Source organism: Agrilus planipennis, unplaced genomic scaffold (assembly GCF_000699045.2).
Source record: "Agrilus planipennis isolate EAB-ADULT unplaced genomic scaffold, Apla_2.0 scaffold401, whole genome shotgun sequence".
In the NCBI taxonomy this organism is placed as follows: Eukaryota; Metazoa; Arthropoda; class Insecta; order Coleoptera; family Buprestidae; genus Agrilus; species Agrilus planipennis.
In genome coordinates, this window is record NW_020439798.1 from 2575 (window position 1) to 24635 (window position 22061).

The following is a 22061-nucleotide window of genomic DNA, read 5'->3' on the forward strand; positions in this document are numbered from 1 at the left end:
GGAAGGTTGCTCCTCGGTGCCCTTGTTTTGGTCGGGAGACCCACTCGGTTCCTCTGATGAAGTTTTTGAGTTGTCGGAAGGTTGCTCCTCGGTGCCCTTGTTTTGGTCGGGAGACCCACTCTGTTACTCTGGTTTTTGGAGTTGTTGGAAGGTTGTTCCTCGGTGCCCTTGTTGTGGTCGGGAGACCCTCTCTGTTTCTCCGGATTTTGGCGGTCTGTCTAGTTGTCCCAGTTCTGTCCTCGTTGCCTCTTTGGGTCGGGAGACTGTAGCAGCAACTATCACCTTTTTGAACTCACTTTTCGGTTGTTCCTAATTTCACTTTGCCGAACTTTCGGACGTCGCGGGTACGGGATCACTTTGCCGGATGTACGCTTGCAAAACAGGAAACTCACCGAAAATCCGTCACGACTGCGCCAGTTTTGTTTTAAGTCCTCCGAAAGTTGTTTTTAAAAATTTATTTTAAAAAACGTTGTGGGGACTGAGAAGGTTACCAAGCTTTTTTCGTGAGTTCAAAGTTATTTATTTATCTAGTACATCAATACTCAATACAAGTGGAAAATGTTACTAGGTAAAATGGGTTGTAGGTTCTTACGTCTAGATGGTAGACGCGCTGGTAACAATCTAAAGATTTATAATTAAAAAGAACCATAAGAAAACTTAAATGCTAACTATGCAAAAGCAGTTTCCAGTTCAGACTTGTTATCAAGGCTCCAACGTGAGAGCAGACCTATGTCAGCACTTTTTTATATAGATTACAACAATGTAGCCTGGATAACTTCTAGCTATACTCGAAGGGTCTATTATCAAATAAACACAACACCGCCTTGTATGTTTGCAAAGTATTCTAAAAACTGAATGCAGGAACTTTATGACCTGCATCAAAAAGGTCGGTCTTGCCTCTGAACATACCGCCCGCCTTGAACGGTCCCCGTTCAATAATAATTGGAAAAATGTACGAGATTTTCAAGCACAATAGAAAATACAACAATTAATTTAGAATTAACACTGCGATTTTGAAATCATATATAAAAGACATTATAAATCTTAAATAATCACTACATGCTACCAATTTTCAATTATAAACACACAAACGTCACGAAATTTTAAATTGAGAACTTTCAATTACTAATACAACAAGTTTCTTCACTAATTTTTTAATACAAGCGTGTTAGCGTAACTCTATAACTTATAACATAAGTTAAATGAATTGGACGTATCTATTTACACAAATTTTTCAGCTAATATCATAACGGTAATAAAGGCACTAAACCTTTAATACTGCAGGTTTAAAAACATCGGAATTAGTCTTCACTTTATTAACACGCATTCTTTCATAGTCTTCTGGAAAACCGTTTAGAACTCGGTCACGTGACCCATATACAGATGGCGCATTGTCTTCTCTTGACACCACTAATGCACCGGGTTTTATTTTTTCCGCACATGGAAAAACTATTCCTTAGTAAATTTCCTCTTAGGTAAGACTTTAAAACAAACAACATATTTACGTATAATTAATTTTATTGCATTTTTGCCATTAATTGGCCACTCCTTTGCTCTTGCAGCATTAAGCCTGCTTTGAGCCTCACTATCACATCACAAGACGTGGTTTTCCCGAATGTGTAAACTCACTGTATTATTATTTTTTTGTGGCACACAATCGGATGTTTTTCGGAGAACGCCCTTTTTTATATTGATATATGTTTGTTGTGACCATTGCATAATGTAGCGACCACGAGCGTGATTGTGTGCGATCGGGCATACGTGTGTGTGAGCGGCTTATCGATTCGCCGACTAGCCGCGGGCGCTTTTCTTCATGTGCGCCGTATCTGTAAATGTGTGAGTCGTACCTGCGTTCCGGGAAAGCAATTAAACCGTTCAAAGAAAACGAGACTACTCTGGACTGCTGTAGAACGTTCCCGAAAGGAGGCAAGGGAGTATAAAAAGGAAGAGACGATCGCCGAAGTAAAGTAGAAATAAATTGACCGTTGCAAAGGCGAATCAAGAGATAAATTGAAAGTGATAGAAGTGAAATAAATAGAACAGTAAATAGTAACAGTAGTGTAAATAAATAGAATAATTACCTAAGTCTAGTAATAAGTTAATAGTGTTTTTAAGTCCTTCAATAATAATTAGTGTAAATAAATAGTTTTCTTCTTAAAATTTAATTTGTTGAACCCACGAACATTACAATAATATCAACACTAAAACTCTCCCTTTGAATTAATTTTAAATTTACCCTTACCACTTCACTAATTTCGCTTAGACCTAGATTATCACTAAAATTTAATTTACCTTTAAAATCAGAGTTATGGTTTTGTAGAACGGGTACTAATTGTCTATTGACAAAAGAATCGGGCAATTTTTCACCTATGTAAGATACAATTGTAGTTTTAACGTTTTCCTTATGTTTGTGTTTAGATCTAATTTTTGTTTTAATCGATTGATTTACTGGTGTTTCAATTTTAAACTTTGGAATCAGAAGTACTTCTGTCACTTGTAATCTTACAATTTATCCTAATATGTAGCCTAGTACTGAAATGAATTAACTTACTACATTCTCGACATTCTGTCCACGTGCATTCCTCATTGAAATAATTGAACCCTTTCCTTATTTACCTTAACTTTCNCCGGCGTCCTCCCGAATGCTAAGCAATGGTCTAGACCTCTAGGCCATGCCGCTCGGTCTTTGGTTACTGAAAATGCGAATATAAATACAATTGAGATACATAGATCGGACTATTTACTAATAATACAATGTATATTTACATTGAACATAAATGAACCGGTCTATGTACAGATGTTACCGGAAAGTCATACCTAGAAATTTGGAAATACCAGATGAAAGGTACAAACTGGCAGGGTTGTAAAATGACTCTAGTGACCGAGCATGACTATGAATAATTTAAAACTAATATTGCCAAAATAAAAATGCAAATAAAAATTAAATGGACTAAAATTATAAAAGTTTTATATTTGCTTCAATAACTTCGTTTCTGAGAAAACGAACNTAGATAAAGGCACTATGTAGTACTAGCTGTGGTCAAAACACCGCTGATGGGAGAATTAGATTACTTATTAATTACATTTAGTGAGGTTGCTGTTAGAAAATTGTAAAATATGATGAATAATAATAATAATAATTGATCATGGTATGAAGGAAAATGGTAAAAAAGTACTGACTGACGTCTAAATTTGTACCTGATGTACGACTATGATGGAATATAAGTATCAGAACATAGATTTCCACGATCGGAATCAAGATTCAAGCTGATAGACTATAACCGAAATAACGACTGATGCAGGCCATACACTGTCGACTTTTACGTGGGCAGTTTATGTGAAAAATTGTGATTTCTTTGTTTTTAAATTTTTATTGCCACCGAATGCCTGGACCAAAATTTTTACAAAAGAAAGTTTAAAAAAAAAATGTATTTCAGTTTTGGTTATGAAAAAAGGGGTAGGTTAATATTTATATTTTAGGGTAAGCAGACCCTATATTCGAATAAGTATTTTTGTTTATTGTTCGTGTGGTTTAGACGAGTTTGCGAACGTCGTGTGTGCCTTATCTGTACATTCTGTAGCGACCACGAGCGTGATTGTGTGCGATCGGGCATACGTGTGTGTGAGCGGCTTATCGATTCGCCGACTAGCCGCGGGCGCTTTTCTTCATGTGCGCCGTATCCTAATATGTGTATTGGATGTGCTATAAGTATTACCTATATTTAACTCCTGCTGCATCAAATATCAGTTTTGAAGCATCTGTTGATGGTTTGTCTTTATATGATTGGTACACAACTTCCTTTATTCCATTTTCAACTATCAATTTGGCGCATTCATTGCACGGAAACAAGGTAACATACATCGTAGAGTCCTTAACATCCGCCGAATTCTTGTTGCAGATGGCAATCATTTCTGCATGACACACTGAAATTGTCAAAAATTAATATGAATGCATATTTATTTGCTATTTTCCTAAAATGGAGTGGTAACTCTTTTCAAGGACACTATTTTCTCATACTTATAACTAGTTATCTTTTAACTTGGAACTGCTTAGTAGTCATATTATCAATATTATATTCTTTTATGAAAACTTAAATCATTCTAGCTTCAGACTAGGCCTGATAATTATTATCTTGTACTTTTAAAATAAAGTTCTTTTTAAAAACTCTTTTGTTGTAACTTTTATCGTATTAGTTGGCGCAGTCAGGAGGATCGTCTTTTCCGTAATTTCAAAAAAGCCGATCAGTGAATATTTTCGGGAATTTAATGGTGCATTTCTCGAACAAAAACCTACAGATATCCACAATGTCATAAAGATGAAGTAAATTTCCAAATTGAAAAACATTCAAAACAAAAAATCATTAGACCAAGTCATTCACCTTATTCAAGTCCAATTTGGATAGTGCCTGAGAAAACAGATGCCTCTGGAAAAACAAAAATGGCGCTTCGTAATTGACTATCGTTTGAACAAATTTACTATTCCTTATAAGTTTCCCATTCCAAATATAGACGAAATTTTTGACAATTTACGACACGCGCAATATTTTTCTACTCTAGATCTTGCCAGTGGTTTTCACCAGGTTGGAATACATCCAAATTCGATATCAAAAACTTTTTTTTCTACTAGCGAGGGACATTATGAATTTCTAAGAAGGCCATTTTGGCCTGATCAATGCTCCCTCAACGTTTCAAAGGGCAATGAATTCGGTATTGACAGGTCTCACTCTCAAACAGTGTTTAGTATGTTTGGAAGATATCGTTAAATATGGAAATTCATTAGAAGATCAAAACAACCGCTTAAGAAATGTTTTCAAACGTCTGATAGAATTTAATTTAAAAATTTAGATTGATAAAAGTGAGTTCCTCAAAAAAGAAACGAATTTTTAGGACATATCGTGTTTAGGGATGGAATAAAACCAAATCCGCAGAAAATACAAGCTATTTCTAACTTTCCAGTGCCCAAAACCGCAAAAGACATCGAATCATTTTTGGGACTGAGCGGTTATTATCGTAAATTCATTCCTAATTATGCTAAGATCGCGAAACCCTTGACCGTTTTATTAAAAAAAGATACACAATTTCTTTGGACAGACCAATGTCAAAATTCATTCACAGAACTCAAAACTTATTTGACTCAATCCCCTGTGTTGCAATATCCTCGATTCGAAGAACAGTTTATTTTGACAACAGATGCCTCACAATACGCTATTGGAGCTGTCCTTTCACAAGGCCCTATAGGTAAAGACTTGCCTGTGGCGTATGCCAGTAGAACACTTAATTCGGCAGAAACAAGATATTCTACGATAGAAAGAGAGCTGCTTGCCATCGTATGGGCTACAAAACATTTTCGGCCATATCTGTATGGAACACACTTCAAAATTATAACTGATCACCGTCCACTTACGTGGTTATTTAGTATTAAAGATCCGGGCTCCAGACTAATTAGATGGCGTTTAAAGCTTGAAGAGTACAGTTATGAAGTCATTTATAAGAAAGGAACATTAAATAGAAACGCGGATGCTCTTTCAAGAATCAAAATTGAACCCGAAATTCAAAATTCATTAAAAGTTAATATGTTTGAAAGAAGTGTTGCGGATATACCCGAGGGTATTGATTATGATATATTTCTTATGGACGAAAGATCTTATGACACACCTAAGACCGTGGTAGGAAAATTTAACGATAAAAATCATACTTACGAAATTCTCTTTCCTTCTGATAAAATAAAAAAGGTAAACTTTATTCTTCACGACACAGAAAGTCCCAGTTTCGATGAAAATATAGAACTTAAACAATCGCAATCAAACCCTAACTTAACATATATAGTAAACAATTATCAAAATCCTAGAGAATTATTTGAAAACGTCTTAATTATTTTAACTTTGGCATCTTCTAATGATCTGTTGCGATTTACCGTATCAAAAGAAGAAAACGATACATTAATTAAAGTTATTAACTATCTTAGAAACAAACTAAATTTTCCCGACGATCAGGAAATACAAATTAATAACACCTATAAAAATTCAGGTAACCCGGAAAGTAAACAACATATCATTTCCCTTCATCACGACCCGCCAGCGTACGGACATAAGGGTATAAATGAAACTTTAAATAGAATTCATGAGTACTTCGATTGGTCAGGAATCAAGGACGATGTAACAAATTATATTAACAATTGTGAAACGTGTCAAAGAAATAAAACAGTGAGAAGATCGTACGAAAGTCCAATGACTATAACAGAAACGCCAACATATCCGTTTGAACGCATAGATATGGATACAGCCGAAATTTACTTTTCAAAAAAACAAAAACGAACCGTTTTAGTAATCCAGGATCAATTGTCTAAATTTATTCAATGTTACTTATTGAGTGACAAATCAGCTCAAGAGGTATCAAACCACCTTCTTAAATTCATAGCTACTTTCGGCATTCCAAAAAGGGTTCATTCTGATCAAGGAGGCGAATTCCTTAATAAAATTTTATCAAAATTAGAGAAAGAACTATTTATAGAGCACACGTACACCATTGCATACCACCCTAAAAGCAACGGTGCTGTAGAGAGAGTTATTTGCACCTTAAAAGATACAATTGCCACAATAATTGACACAAATAAACACACTAATAATTATGAAGCATTACTTTCCCACGCTGTGTTATCTTACAACTCTTCAGTAAATAGTAGTATTAAATTGGNGAGGAGCTTGACGAATCAGTCTATAGAGATGGCATTAATAGACTGGAACACCGCTATGAGAAATGTATCAGCCTTGGAGGAGATTATGTTGAGAAATAAAAAAAAAAAATTTTTAAAAACCTTGTTTTTCTTGGTCAGGCCGGAAACTTATCAATCCACCCTCGTAAATATACGTGCCATCAGCAACGAGTATCAGTGTATCATCGTCTCCATCGCGAATAAACAATCTTTCTGCTAAAGGTCTCGTATGTACTTCAATAACTGTGTTCTCGTTATGTGTTTCATCCTAACGTATAGTGCCACAAAGTTCTCAATTAAAGCCTGACAGGTACATTGCACAGAAGATGAAATCAATCTTTTTCTTATATTGAATAATGTGGACAAAACAATATTAGACAGACCAGTTTTACAAGTAATACTGCCAGACATGTACGAGATGACCTCACTTTCGAGGAACGAATCTTGGGCTCTACAAGTTCAAAAACACAGTTAAAATCAAGCTTCCCTATACCCATGAGATTAAAATAATCAGATTTAGAAAGTTGACCTGGTGTATCAAAGTAGAGCTCTTCTTTCTTTGCTACTTTTCTGGATACTGCTTAAAAGACATTCAATATCTTTGTCATACATTAAGGTATTGTCGCTTACAGGACGTAAAACTTGCAGAGTCAATTGAAAAACTTGAGTCGCTTACAGGACGTAAAACTTGCAGAGTCAATTGAAAAACTTGAGTTCGACCTGCTTTTAGTACAGTCATGAGGTTATTCTTACACCTACATATTATACAATACGTATTTGAGTTGTGACGAGGTATTGATAAGAGTATATTAGGTGTCTTCGTAGTGTCATCAGTGATACTGTGGTTTTTAGTTTTTTCAAAGAACATTCACAACTACCTCCGAACACAATTTTACACTATGCAAATAATTTTTGAATCACGGCAAGCAGGTATAAGCACGTTCACGATACGCGCAGAGTATATTTTCCGGATAACGCCTAGTTCCCTTCCGTATACCTGTTTTTAATTAGGGTTAAATTTTTTGGTATGTCGAATTCCTTCCTAATACATCAATGGCCTCCCAACGGCGTAGGATGACCTTGAGTGCTAACTGTCACTATGAAGTCATAAAGAGTTGTTTAAATAATACCGCCTCACATCACATATTAATCTTAATATTATTCATATATTATAGACACCACAATAACAATAATAATTTTATTAGACCACCTTTCTATTGGTCAAATACTACGAAGTGTTTCATCTAATTTTAAAAAATTGTTAACAAGACAAAGTAAAACTAATAAATTTTTTCTAGATGATTGCATCAAAAAGCTAGACGCACACGAATTTCCAAACATTGAATTTGTTAAGGTAGTGGGAAACCATTTTAAAATTAAATAAATAAACATTTCATAACTGATAGGTGTGTTTTCTTTATGAAATTACTTTATCTTTAATTTACTGTGCTGAAATGCATCTATATTTTAACCAAAACCACCTGCAGGCGGGAATTCGGCATCACCGATTTGGTCATCTCATGATCGACGTTAAATTCAACATCAAGAACCATAACTGAATGAGAAATGCTTTAGTGCCGAAAGCTTGAAAATACCAGTCAATTGGCCGAATTAATATTTTTTTTTTTTTAATTGAACGCAATATAGGTAGCATTGAACTTAAAAAACTGATAAAAATATTGCACGTAGTATCGAAAAGATAATACGCATTGCAATGAAAGTACCTATCGAATTTCCCTTCCACCATACTATTGATAACAAAACAAGTTTAAAAAGAATCTTATATTATGTAGATATTTTGGGTTTACGTACCGTAAGAATGTTTATTTTTTAAAGGGTCTTTCTCATTTTTTCCCCAAGGAAAATGACTGCAATTTCTAGGCATTCTGTTGTATCCTATTCCAAGAATCACGTTGTTTTTCACAATGCACGCACCAACTTGTGTTACAGGATCTCTACTTTGTTTGGATGCAAGAGATGCAACACCCATGAAGTGAACATCCACATCGAAAGAGCCACGACGTGCAGTCGTCATTTTCGTTTGAATTATACACTTTTGTTGTCTATAATACCGTTGCAGTAAGTGAGAGCCTTATCTGAGCAGTTATATATATTAATACTAGCTGTACTGCTGTACGTGTACCCTGTGCATGTTGTCATGTGATGATCTTTAGCAAAGTTTTTGTATATGAGCCAAAGTTGGTACGACCAATTTTTGACAGTTGGCGCCACTGTCATTCCAATGTAAATCAAAATTATTATTATTTTATTATTTCCAAAAACCTTCTTTGGCTCATGCACAACAACTTTGAATGTCGTTTAAAATCATTAGGGCTGAACTTTCCAAATTTCAGTTAAGATGCGTATGTTTCAATATTTGCCATTGTCATACTTCTCAGAAAATCAGAAAATTGTTGTTACTACCCGCATTCCGATCTTGTAATAAGTTGTTGTAAAATTTCTTCTTTGTATGCGATTTTTTTGAACAGCAATTTAAAATATCCGGGCAGCAGTTCTGTATTATGAGTTGATAACGAGAGCCAATTCGAAAATAATTCATTTTACTATCAATTCGGGGTTCTTAAATTTAAGTTAGTTAATTTCATTTAGTTAAGTGTACATATTTATCTTTGTGAACTCTGTTTGGTCGATCCTTTATATATTAAAGTTTTCAACAAAAAGCGGACTTAGTGCGGAGGACTAAGGAAGCAATATATTTAAAAAACGTATACACGAACACCAATACAGTTTAAAAAACATAAGCAAAACAAAAACAGCACTATCAGAACATGCATTAAATAACCAACATAATTTCAATTTCAAAGAACCTGAAATTATGAACCGGGAAAGCAACTATAACTGTTGTGAGAAAATAAATTTTAATTGAAAGAGTTCTTTCTGGTATTCTCACTTTACACGCCAAATTAATTACGAGCAAACTAATTTATGTAAATGATAACGATTGTTGTTTTAAATATTTAATAGTCAACACTTAACTTACACGTAGAATTAAAATAAACTAAATGAATAAAATTAAATGTAAAAGTGAATTATTTTGTCTTGTTTGTTGCTTCGCTGATACTGTTTCGATACTGTCTAAAATGTCGTTTTTTTTTTTTTTTTTTTTTGANAGGGCCCCGCAAAAATTTACCCGCCCGGAACCTTCCAATGACTAAGGCCGCCCCTGTCTTCACGATGTATGTAAAGAGTTATGTGCTCTTGAGTGTAAGATTTACTTTCTTTCAATTGATAAATACCGAATGTTAGATGTCGCAGCTCATACCAAGTTAGGCGTGGAAAATCTTGAAGTTTTGTGTCAGTTAGCATAATCCAGGTAGCTTTTTTTCTTGCCCACTCTTTTTCTTAGACTAATTGTTTTAATCAGTAAGGTTTTTAGTCAAATCAAGCATTCGTTGAGCGATTATTTCATCATCTTCGGTTTTTTTAACTCTTGTAGGATAAAATGCATTAAGGATAGCACATATGATTCGTACGATGTAAGGCATTTGAGTATTTGGTATCACTTTATCCAATGCTCTCCAGTTTTTCAACTAACTATTAACAGCTTCAACGACCCATCTGACGTTAGTCACAAGACGCGTCTCGTTAGCATCTTCTGTTGAAAACTGTTGCTGTTTATTTAGAAACCTTAGGCATTTTATGCACGTGGCCCATTTCTTCTAGAAGTCCCAAACAATCACGAAAACCTCTAGCAACAACCATTACATCATTTGGCTTCAGCCAATCTTTGATAATGTAGCGAGCACGAGTGTGTTTGTGTGCGATCGGACACACGTGTGCGTGAACGGCTTATCGATTCGCCGACTAGCCGCGGGCGCCTTTCTTCATGTGCGTCGTATTTGTAAATGTGTGTATCGTACCTGCGTTCTGGGAAAGCAGTTAAACAGTTCAAAGAAAGAATAAACTATCTGGACGTTTCGAGAAGGTTCCCGAAAGTAAACAAAAGAGTATTTAAAGGAAGAGACGATCGCCGAGAGAGGTAGAAATAAATTGACCGTTGCAGAAGTGAGTCGAGAAATAAATTGACAGTGATAGCAGTGAATAGTGATATATCAACTATCAATAAATAGTTTTTTCTTTCGTTATCAGTCTAAGAAGTTAATTTTGTTAAAACCACGAACATTACAATACTATGTGCATCTTTTTTTAATATATGCGTGAATATGTTAGCATCGTTGTTCTTTGGATCAGCCAAGTAGGGTCCGAAGACGTCTAAAATGTAACCAGAAGTAGTGACGAACATCATACATATGATTAAAGGTCTTCCTTTGTATAACGAGTAAGATCGTTTCTGAAAGGAATAGTTCACACTTTTCTGTATATAAATATACGTGCCATCAGCAACGAGTATCAGTGTATCATCGTCTCCATCGCGAATAAACAATCTTTCTGCTAAAGGTCTCGTATGTACTTCAATAACTGTGTTCTCGTTATGTGTTTCATCCTAACGTATAGTGCCACAAAGTTCTCAATTAAAGCCTGACAGGTACATTGCACAGAAGATGAAATCAATCTTTTTCTTATATTGAATAATGTGGACAAAACAATATTAGACAGACCAGTTTTACAAGTAATACTGCCAGACATGTACGAGATGACCTCACTTTCGAGGAACGAATCTTGGGCTCTACAAGTTCAAAAACACAGTTAAAATCAAGCTTCCCTATACCCATGAGATTAAAATAATCAGATTTAGAAAGTTGACCTGGTGTATCAAAGTAGAGCTCTTCTTTCTTTGCTACTTTTCTGGATACTGCTTAAAAGACATTCAATATCTTTGTCATACATTAAGGTATTGTCGCTTACAGGACGTAAAACTTGCAGAGTCAATTGAAAAACTTGAGTCGCTTACAGGACGTAAAACTTGCAGAGTCAATTGAAAAACTTGAGTCGCTTACAGGACGTAAAACTTGCAGAGTCAATTGAAAAACTTGAGTTCGACCTGCTTTTGGTACAGTCATGAGGTTATTCTTACACCTACATATTATACAATACGTATTTGAGTTGTGACGAGGTATTGATAAGAGTATATTAGGTGTCTTCGTAGTGTCATCAGTGATACTGTGGTTTTTAGTTTTTTCAAAGAACATTCACAACTACCTCCGAACACAATTTTACACTATGCAAATAATTTTTGAATCACGGCAAGCAGGTATAAGCACGTTCACGATACGCGCAGAGTATATTTTCCGGATAACGCCTAGTTCCCTTCCGTATACCTGTTTTTAATTAGGGTTAAATTTTTTGGTATGTCGAATTCCTTCCTAATACATCAATGGCCTCCCAACGGCGTAGGATGACCTTGAGTGCTAACTGTCACTATGAAGTCATAAAGAGTTGTTTAAATAATACCGCCTCACATCACATATTAATCTTAATATTATTCATATATTATAGACACCACAATAACAATAATAATTTTATTAGACCACCTTTCTATTGGTCAAATACTACGAAGTGTTTCATCTAATTTTAAAAAATTGTTAACAAGACAAAGTAAAACTAATAAATTTTTTCTAGATGATTGCATCAAAAAGCTAGACGCACACGAATTTCCAAACATTGAATTTGTTAAGGTAGTGGGAAACCATTTTAAAATTAAATAAATAAACATTTCATAACTGATAGGTGTGTTTTCTTTATGAAATTACTTTATCTTTAATTTACTGTGCTGAAATGCATCTATATTTTAACCAAAACCACCTGCAGGCGGGAATTCGGCATCACCGATTTGGTCATCTCATGATCGACGTTAAATTCAACATCAAGAACCATAACTGAATGAGAAATGCTTTAGTGCCGAAAGCTTGAAAATACCAGTCAATTGGCCGAATTAATATTTTTTTTTTTTTAATTGAACGCAATATAGGTAGCATTGAACTTAAAAAACTGATAAAAATATTGCACGTAGTATCGAAAAGATAATACGCATTGCAATGAAAGTACCTATCTAATTTCCCTTCCACCATACTATTGATAACAAAACAAGTTTAAAAAGAATCTTATATTATGTAGATATTTTGGGTTTACGTACCGTAAGAATGTTTATTTTTTAAAGGGTCTTTCTCATTTTTTCCCCAAGGAAAATGACTGCAATTTCTAGGCATTCTGTTGTATCCTATTCCAAGAATCACGTTGTTTTTCACAATGCACGCACCAACTTGTGTTACAGGATCTCTACTTTGTTTGGATGCAAGAGATGCAACACCCATGAAGTGAACATCCACATCGAAAGAGCCACGACGTGCAGTCGTCATTTTCGTTTGAATTATACACTTTTGTTGTCTATAATACCGTTGCAGTAAGTGAGAGCCTTATCTGAGCAGTTATATATATTAATACTAGCTGTACTGCTGTACGTGTACCCTGTGCATGTTGTCATGTGATGATCTTTAGCAAAGTTTTTGTATATGAGCCAAAGTTGGTACTACCAATTTTCGACAGTTGGCGCCACTGTCATTCCAATGTAAATCAAAATTATTATTATTTTATTATTTCCAAAAACCTTCTTTGGCTCATGCACAACAACTTTGAATGTCGTTTAAAATCATTAGGGCTGAACTTTCCAAATTTCAGTTAAGATGCGTATGTTTCAATATTTGCCATTGTCATACTTCTCAGAAAATCAGAAAATTGTTGTTACTACCCGCATTCCGATCTTGTAATAAGTTGTTGTAAAATTTCTTCTTTGTATGCGATTTTTTTGAACAGCAATTTAAAATATCCGGGCAGCAGTTCTGTATTATGAGTTGATAACGAGAGCCAATTCGAAAATAATTCATTTTACTATCAATTCGGGGTTCTTAAATTTAAGTTAGTTAATTTCATTTAGTTAAGTGTACATATTTATCTTTGTGAACTCTGTTTGGTCGATCCTTTATATATTAAAGTTTTCAACAAAAAGCGGACTTAGTGCGGAGGACTAAGGAAGCAATATATTTAAAAAACGTATACACGAACACCAATACAGTTTAAAAAACATAAGCAAAACAAAAACAGCACTATCAGAACATGCATTAAATAACCAACATAATTTCAATTTCAAAGAACCTGAAATTATGAACCGGGAAAGCAACTATAACTGTTGTGAGAAAATAAATTTTAATTGAAAGAGTTCTTTCTGGTATTCTCACTTTACACGCCAAATTAATTACGAGCAAACTAATTTATGTAAATGATAACGATTGTTGTTTTAAATATTTAATAGTCAACACTTAACTTACACGTAGAATTAAAATAAANACCACGCATACGACCTTCCTTCATCAAAAGAGGACCAGCGTAATCCAGTCCCGTGTGGATAAAAGGTTTTGACTGTTGAACTGTAGCTCTTGGTAAATCAGGCATAATTTGTTTAGCTGCCTTTGGATTGGCTTTGAAACATGTGATGCAAATATGAATAACACCCTTTACAATATTTCGACCAGAAATTGGCTAGTATTTTTCTCTTAGCATTGATAACGTTAACTGAGATCCTGCATGAAAATATTTCGTATGGTAATAAGATATTATCAATTTTGTGATGTGATGTTTTGGTAAAATGTTAGGGCGTTTTGTATTGAATGAAACATGGGCGTTGTTCAACCTACCACCTACTCGCAATATTCCGTTGTTATCAAGAAAAGAGTTTAAAGATAATAGTGAGCATGATTTATCTAATTCTTGACTGCAGTCTAATTTTCTTATTTCGCTAGTGAACATCTCGCGTTGAATTGATTTATTTATTATCTGAATTGCTAGTTCTAATTCTGCGGAAGATAAATTGGTTAATAATTTTTTATTTTTGAATTTACAATTGTTGATAAAACGAAGGATGTATGCAGTGACTATGAATATTTTAAAGACAAAATTGACCATAAATTTGTTTTAACCATTGTTGCATGACAATTGCACTGTTCTGGGAGTAACTAGTTTTTTAAAATTGTTGTTGTTCGATTGGGCCATTGCGAAGAATCAATGGTTAACCATGAAGGTTCATGCCACCATAGTTTATTGTCTATCAAATTAAATCGGCTGGATTTTCAGCAGAAATAACTTGACGCCACTGGTTTTGTTCTGTTTTGCGTTGAATTTTAGCGACCTTATTGGCTACAAATGTTTTTAAGTTCCTAATTGGAGATGCCAACCATGATAACACAATGTTTGAGCTCGGTAGCATTAGATTTTTCATTGGGGCGATTCTTGGTTTGGAACACACTAATCTACACGAATAAAGTCCATTTGCATAACCTGTGTGTTAAGGATTATAGTCACACATGCCTGTATATTATACCCTGTATATTTTCTATGAACGAGTTTGTGAGGTAACCCTGAGTGGGGTGATTGGGATATACAAGGTTCATCGATTTTTGTATGCCATCTTGGCGGTGGTTTTTTACCTGTGCAACACGCATCGTGTTGGCATTCTTTTCAAGACACACTTACAGTCCACAACGCACTTCACCCATTTTTATTAACAATAAAGAGTTAAACCAGACAAAATAGATTTTTACTAGTGCCTATACAACTCAAATTATACACGGTGTCCACATCATACTCCTCAAACAATTACCCCCAGAAGGTATCCAACTACTTACAAGTCTCTTCAATTATATATTTGAACCACACAATTTTCCCTCTTCATGGAAAGCAGCTACGGTAATCCCAATATCTAAACCTGGAAAAATTAAATCATTACCGGGAAGCTATAGACCAATTGCCTTCACCAATACTATGTGCAAGCTAATGGAAAAAATACTGAGCAAAAGACTTCGCTGGTTCATTGAATCGAACAACCATCTTGATAAAGTTCAGTTTGGATTTCGACAAGGCAGATCCACTCAGTCACACTAACAAAACACTTATAAACGATGGATTTATCAATAATCACTCAACATCAGCCATATCAATGGACATAGAAAAAGCCTATGACATGGTTTGGAGAAATAGAACCGTTTACATACTAGTTAGCTGGGGTATACAAGGCAACCTGTTAGAGTTCATCAAGAACTTCCTGCAAGTCAGAAGCATCAGAGTCAGAGTAGATAATAAATATCTCTCTAAAGAAACAAAAAATGAAAATGGAGTACCCTAAGGATCAGTAATTAGTGTACTCCTTTTTATAATCTCAATCAATGACGTTCTTAGTCACATACCTCCACCAGCCAAAGGATTCTTATTCGCAGATGACCTTATCTTAATATGTCAAGGTAAAAACCACTCTCCAAGAACTCCTCCAAGACAGCCTAAACAAACTCCAACAGTGGGAAGACCCAACAGGATTCAAATTCTCAGAAACAAAGACCCATCAAATTATTTTCACTAGAAAAAGATAGGAAATGACCATCAAACCTCTCCAACTGCACAACAAACCTCTCGAAATTAAAAAACAAATAAAAATTGTAGGATTGAATTATCATCACTATCATAAATTACACACATCAAAAAAACTAAAACAATCATGCATGCAAAGACCCGATATAATTAAGTATATTTCCTCAATTAAATAGGGAGCAGACAAAGGAATAATCATCAAAACATATCAAGCGTTCATCCAACAAAGAATAGACTACCGTGCAATCATCTAACACTCAGCAAATGATAATACATTAAAGACACTGGACGTCATTCAGCTCTGAGACTTGCTACAGGTGCTTTTCGATCAATTCCAATAAACAGTATATTATCAGAAGCTGGTGAAACACCACTTAAGTTCAGGAGAATGGAAATGNCTAATCTTACCTCGAAATCAATGAAAAACAACCTTACAAGGCTCATTAAAATACTCAACAAAATAAACTATAGTCACTTATTAAACGAATCGTCGGCAGCAGAAGAAGATAACAAATAGAAATTGCGCTGATTCAATGGAACTTAAATGGATTGAATAGACACCAAGAACAGTTACAAATATTACTAGGAAACTACAGAGTCAACATCATATGGTTACAAGAAACAAATTTCAAGTACGATAATTACTTCCTCATCAAAAAATTTTCAACTTATTATAACAATAGAACTACTGACCATGCCAGTGATGGAGTAGCCACATATGTTCGAGACACAATTCCTCAATTAGAGGTTCCATTGAATACTGATCTTGAAGCTGTAGCAGTCTCAGTACATAGTACAACAAATTTTACAATAACATATACCTTCCAAGACTTAACAAATTTATCAAACCAACTTCCTAAACCCTATATAATATTAGGTGACCTCAAAGGACACAATGAAATTTGGGGCTACAATCACACTAACAGAAGAATGGTTGGAAAACAATAGCCCAGCCCTGATAAATAACCCCTTGCAACCAGCACACTTCAACATAGCCACCGGATCTACAAGTAACATAGACATTTCAGTATGCTCCCCTGAGCTGATAGCCGTGATAAACTGGCAAGCATTGACTGACCTTTATGACAGTGACCACTTCCCTATAGTAATAGAGTTACGCACACCTAAACAACCGCCATCAGAGTTTATAAAAAAATGGAACTTTAAGAAGGCCAACTGGCCCTTATACGGAAATTATATACAAACAAATTTAGAAGCACTCACAAACTTGAAGTCCGCAAATATAAGCAACACAACAGGATGAAAAACTAACAGAGCTCATAGACCTAATAAAGTATGCAGCAGAAGAATCAAGCACTGAAAGGTTGTAAAACCCTGGTCCCACGGTGGAACAAAGAATGCCAAGAAGTGATTAGTAAAGCAAAAAGCTCGTTCAATAGATTCAAAAAGCACAACAATGAAGAGAATAAAATAAGGTACAAAAAACACCGAGATGAAGCAAGGAAATATAAAAAACAACGAAAAAGACAAGTTTGGAAATACTTCCTGACCTCAGTTAACCTGAACACACCAACAAACCATTCTTGGAGAGCCTTGAATGGACAAAGAGTATATTCACAAATGTCAGCTATGATTACTCCAGAACGTGTCATAGAAGATACAGTAAAAATAGGAAACTTATTAGCCGAGATGTTTGTAAAAAATTCCCGTTTAAACAATTACACCGAAAACTTCCTACAATATAAACAAAAATATGAATCTAATCCTACAAACACTATAAATATTTCTACCATGTGTAAAGGTATCCATGAACTAAATAATAAGATTACTTGTAATGAAGTCCCTGAAACTCTTAAAAATACCAAGAATTCCAGCCCAGGTCCAGACGGTGTGTTAAGGATTATAGTCACACATGTCTGTATATTATACCCTGTATTTTTTCTGTGAACGATTTTGTGAGGTAACCCTGAGTGGGGTGATTGGGATATACAAGGTTCATCGATTTTTGTATGCAATCTTGGCGGTGGTTTTTTACCTGTGCAACACGCATCGTGTTGGCATTCTTTTCAAGACACACTTACAGTCCACAACGCACTTCACCCATTTTTATTAACAATAAAGAGTTAAACCAGACAAAATAGATTTTTACTAGTGCCTATACAACTCAAATTATACACGGTGTCCACATCATACTCCTCAAACAATTACCCCCAGAAGGTATCCAACTACTTACAAGTCTCTTCAATTATATATTTGAACCACACAATTTTCCCTCTTCATGGAAAGCAGCTACGGTAATCCCAATATCTAAACCTGGAAAAATTAAATCATTACCGGGAAGCTATAGACCAATTGCCTTCACCAATACTATGTGCAAGCTAATGGAAAAAATACTGAGCAAAAGACTTCGCTGGTTCATTGAATCGAACAACCATCTTGATAAAGTTCAGTTTGGATTTCGACAAGGCAGATCCACTCAGTCACACTAACAAAACACTTATAAACGATGGATTTATCAATAATCACTCAACATCAGCCATATCAATGGACATAGAAAAAGCCTATGACATGGTTTGGAGAAATAGAACCGTTTACATACTAGTTAGCTGGGGTATACAAGGCAACCTGTTAGAGTTCATCAAGAACTTCCTGCAAGTCAGAAGCATCAGAGTCAGAGTAGATAATAAATATCTCTCTAAAGAAACAAAAAATGAAAATGGAGTACCCTAAGGATCAGTAATTAGTGTACTCCTTTTTATAATCTCAATCAATGACGTTCTTAGTCACATACCTCCACCAGCCAAAGGATTCTTATTCGCAGATGACCTTATCTTAATATGTCAAGGTAAAAACCACTCTCCAAGAACTCCTCCAAGACAGCCTAAACAAACTCCAACAGTGGGAAGACCCAACAGGATTCAAATTCTCAGAAACAAAGACCCATCAAATTATTTTCACTAGAAAAAGATAGGAAATGACCATCAAACCTCTCCAACTGCACAACAAACCTCTCGAAATTAAAAAACAAATAAAAATTGTAGGATTGAATTATCATCACTATCATAAATTACACACATCAAAAAAACTAAAACAATCATGCATGCAAAGACCCGATATAATTAAGTATATTTCCTCAATTAAATAGGGAGCAGACAAAGGAATAATCATCAAAACATATCAAGCGTTCATCCAACAAAGAATAGACTACCGTGCAATCATCTAACACTCAGCAAATGATAATACATTAAAGACACTGGACGTCATTCAGCTCTGAGACTTGCTACAGGTGCTTTTCGATCAATTCCAATAAACAGTATATTATCAGAAGCTGGTGAAACACCACTTAAGTTCAGGAGAATGGAAATGTGTCTAAAATATGCTGGCTACATATTATCAGAACCTAACAACCCATCACACACTCACACACTAATCAATCCGATTACAAACAAATATAGTAACAAGAGGAAAATTAAGCCGCTATATGTAAGAGTCAAAAGATACCAAGAAATAACTAATCTTAATCCAATTCAAATAAGAGAGAGAGTTCTGGAACCCATACCACCATGGATATGCCCATCGCCAAGAATTAACCTCGAATTAACTCATCATATATGACAAAATGATCAACTTACAGTAACAACAGCCAAGGAACTATTCATTGAATTTTGTGATCAATATCCGAAAACAAGAAAAATCTTCACTGATGGCTCCAAAACAGGGAACAGGATGCGCCATAGTAACGGGTGAAACAGAAAAATACTATAAATTACCAATCACGTGCTCAATATTCTCCTGCGAAGCTTACGCCATACAAAAGACTACATAACTTTAGTGTCTTTTGTACAATTATTAATAAAAATAATTAAAAAAACACTATTTAAACAATTAACCAAAATTTATTTGCCAACAACGAACTAAATAACAAAACAAACAGTTGGTAAAAGTAAAACACAACAGCCAAAACACACAAAAAACTGACAACAACAATAATAAAAACAATTTGGAACGGAAAAGAGACTGTCGAATGTAGAGAACACAGATGAATTAAAATTAATAGGGATATTAGGAGTATTTGTAGTAGGAAAATGTTAATAAAAAGAGATAGAATACTCAAGATAGACAAAGACTGGCAATAGGGGTTGAAGACACGAGCTTACAGAAATACGTAGAATTGAAGAGGTTGAACAGTATAGAATTTGAGGTAAGGTAATTAAGGGAAAAGGCAGCTATTAGTAAGAGGTGCATGCAGAAACGGTTGAAGTTTGATTTCTAGGTAAAGGTGATTAGAGACAATAGAATAGAAATAGAAAGGAAACAAAGGCATGCAGAAGATAACAAGTCGAAATCTACATTGAAGAAATGTTAAGCATGATAAAAGAAATAAAATTATAAAAAATATATACATAAAAAACAATACGAGTTCTTTCGTCACAGAACTGATCAACTCAAAAGTAGTAGAATCTTCTTTAATTCTAGCTGACTTGCCAAGCGTACTAAAAGCCCTCCAGAACCCCATGAAAACCATTCAACATCAAATAAAAGACATCGCACACGAACGTCTAAAAGCAGAAATCCAAGGCAGAAGTATCACTTTAGCTTGGATACCATCCCGTTCGAACATCCACGCATCCACGGTAATAATAGAAGTTCATCTGCTCTGACAAAAAAGGTGCTGCAGAGTTAATAACTATAGAAATAGTTCTCCTAACCAAGACAGAAGCTCAAAGAGTTATCAAAAAATATATCATTTTAACATGGAACAAGGAATGACAAGAAAACCTTCCAAGAAAGCTAAGTTAAATCAGAAGTGATGTTCTTGAAAAATTTTCTGTTACTAATATCAAACGTAATGAAGAGGTAGTGATACAAAAACTCAGGATTGGCCTTACTAACCTGACACATGTTCGTCTAATGAAAAACGAGCTGCCCCCCTATGCACAAAATGTAACACTGACACCCTTCAAACAGTAGAACATATCATCAACTGTCCAGGTTTGAGTACTCAAAGAAGACAATTCAACCTCTCCACGTCGTTAAGTGAAAATTTAAATAAACTAGAACAAATTAAATGTAAAAGTGAATTATTTTGTCTTGTTTGTTGCTTCGCTGATACTGTTTCGATACTGTCTAAAATGTCGTTTTTTTTTTTTTTTGTTTAGATTCTCGAGGAGGGGAAATCTTCAAAAGACACCCCCTGAAGGGGGGTAGTGTCGGATTTTTCCCGACTAAAACCCCTCCTCGAGCGGGGAGATAAACCCTGTGGGTTCTTCATCCCCGGGAGACAAGTGGAAAGCTGGGGATTAGGGATAGGGTTGAGATGGGAAATCGGCTAAAAGTGTTGGTGGACGGGAGTATTGGGGAGTAATCGGGAGTAGGTGGTCCACCTCTGATGTGGTGGGTGGACACTCGCGCTAAAAAGCGAAACTAGGAATTAAATTGAGCGGGAGAGGGCGGCTCATTGTAGAAGGTGACAGGGCCTTCTGAAGCGGTCGTTGGGTTTCGGTGCGAAGTTGGAGAGTGCCGAGATGGTGGGGTTTGGGTGGCCTGACACTGAGGCCCGAAGATTTGCCGCGAATGTGATTGCAGCCTCGGGGAGAGAAGGTAGTCCGGTTTCAATCAGAATTTGGGTGTTTCTGACGAACCACGGGTAGTTAAGTGCGGAGCGAAGAATCCGCATGTATGTACCTTGTAAAGGTTTTAGGCGATGGGGAAGGGCGCAGCCCCAGACGGGAATGGCATAGGAGCAAATGCTCCTGATAATTGCGTTAAACGCACGGATTTTGGTCTGTTGGGAGATGGTGTTGTTTCGAAAGAAAGGTTTAAGTGCGATGAATGCACCCAGAGCCTTGTTGCGTGTCGCTTTAATGTGGGGCCGCCAGTTTAGGCATCTGTCTAAAACGACGCCAAGGTACGTGACAGAGGTGCTCCATTTGATTGGGCGGTTGTTGACAATAATGGAGGGAGGTTTTCGGAGCCTACGGGAAAAGAAAATTGCCTCCGATTTGGTCTCGTTAATGGAAAGTTTCCATTTCCGATACCAGTTTAGGAGCTGGGG

General features: G+C 35.5%; 1 protein-coding gene across 3 annotated transcripts in view; it reads right to left on the bottom strand.

Annotated features, from left to right (window-relative positions):
* Window positions 1-3699: 3699 nt before the first annotated feature.
* LOC108742835 (deoxycytidylate deaminase-like) overlaps window positions 3700-22061 on the bottom strand; it is a 20194-nt gene continuing 1832 nt past the window's right edge. Inside the window, exons 2-3 of one of the 3 annotated variants that reach the window (XM_018478173.2) lie at window positions 8525-8544; window positions 3700-3924 (exon numbers count right to left, since the gene is read on the bottom strand). In XM_018478173.2, the coding sequence (XP_018333675.1) occupies window positions 3713-3924; window positions 8525-8544 (232 nt within the window). In that variant the 3' untranslated portion in view covers window positions 3700-3712. Of the gene's footprint in view, window positions 3925-8524; window positions 8877-22061 lie in introns of those variants that run through there. The other 2 variants (XM_018478172.2, XM_018478171.2) reach the window with 2 other exon arrangements.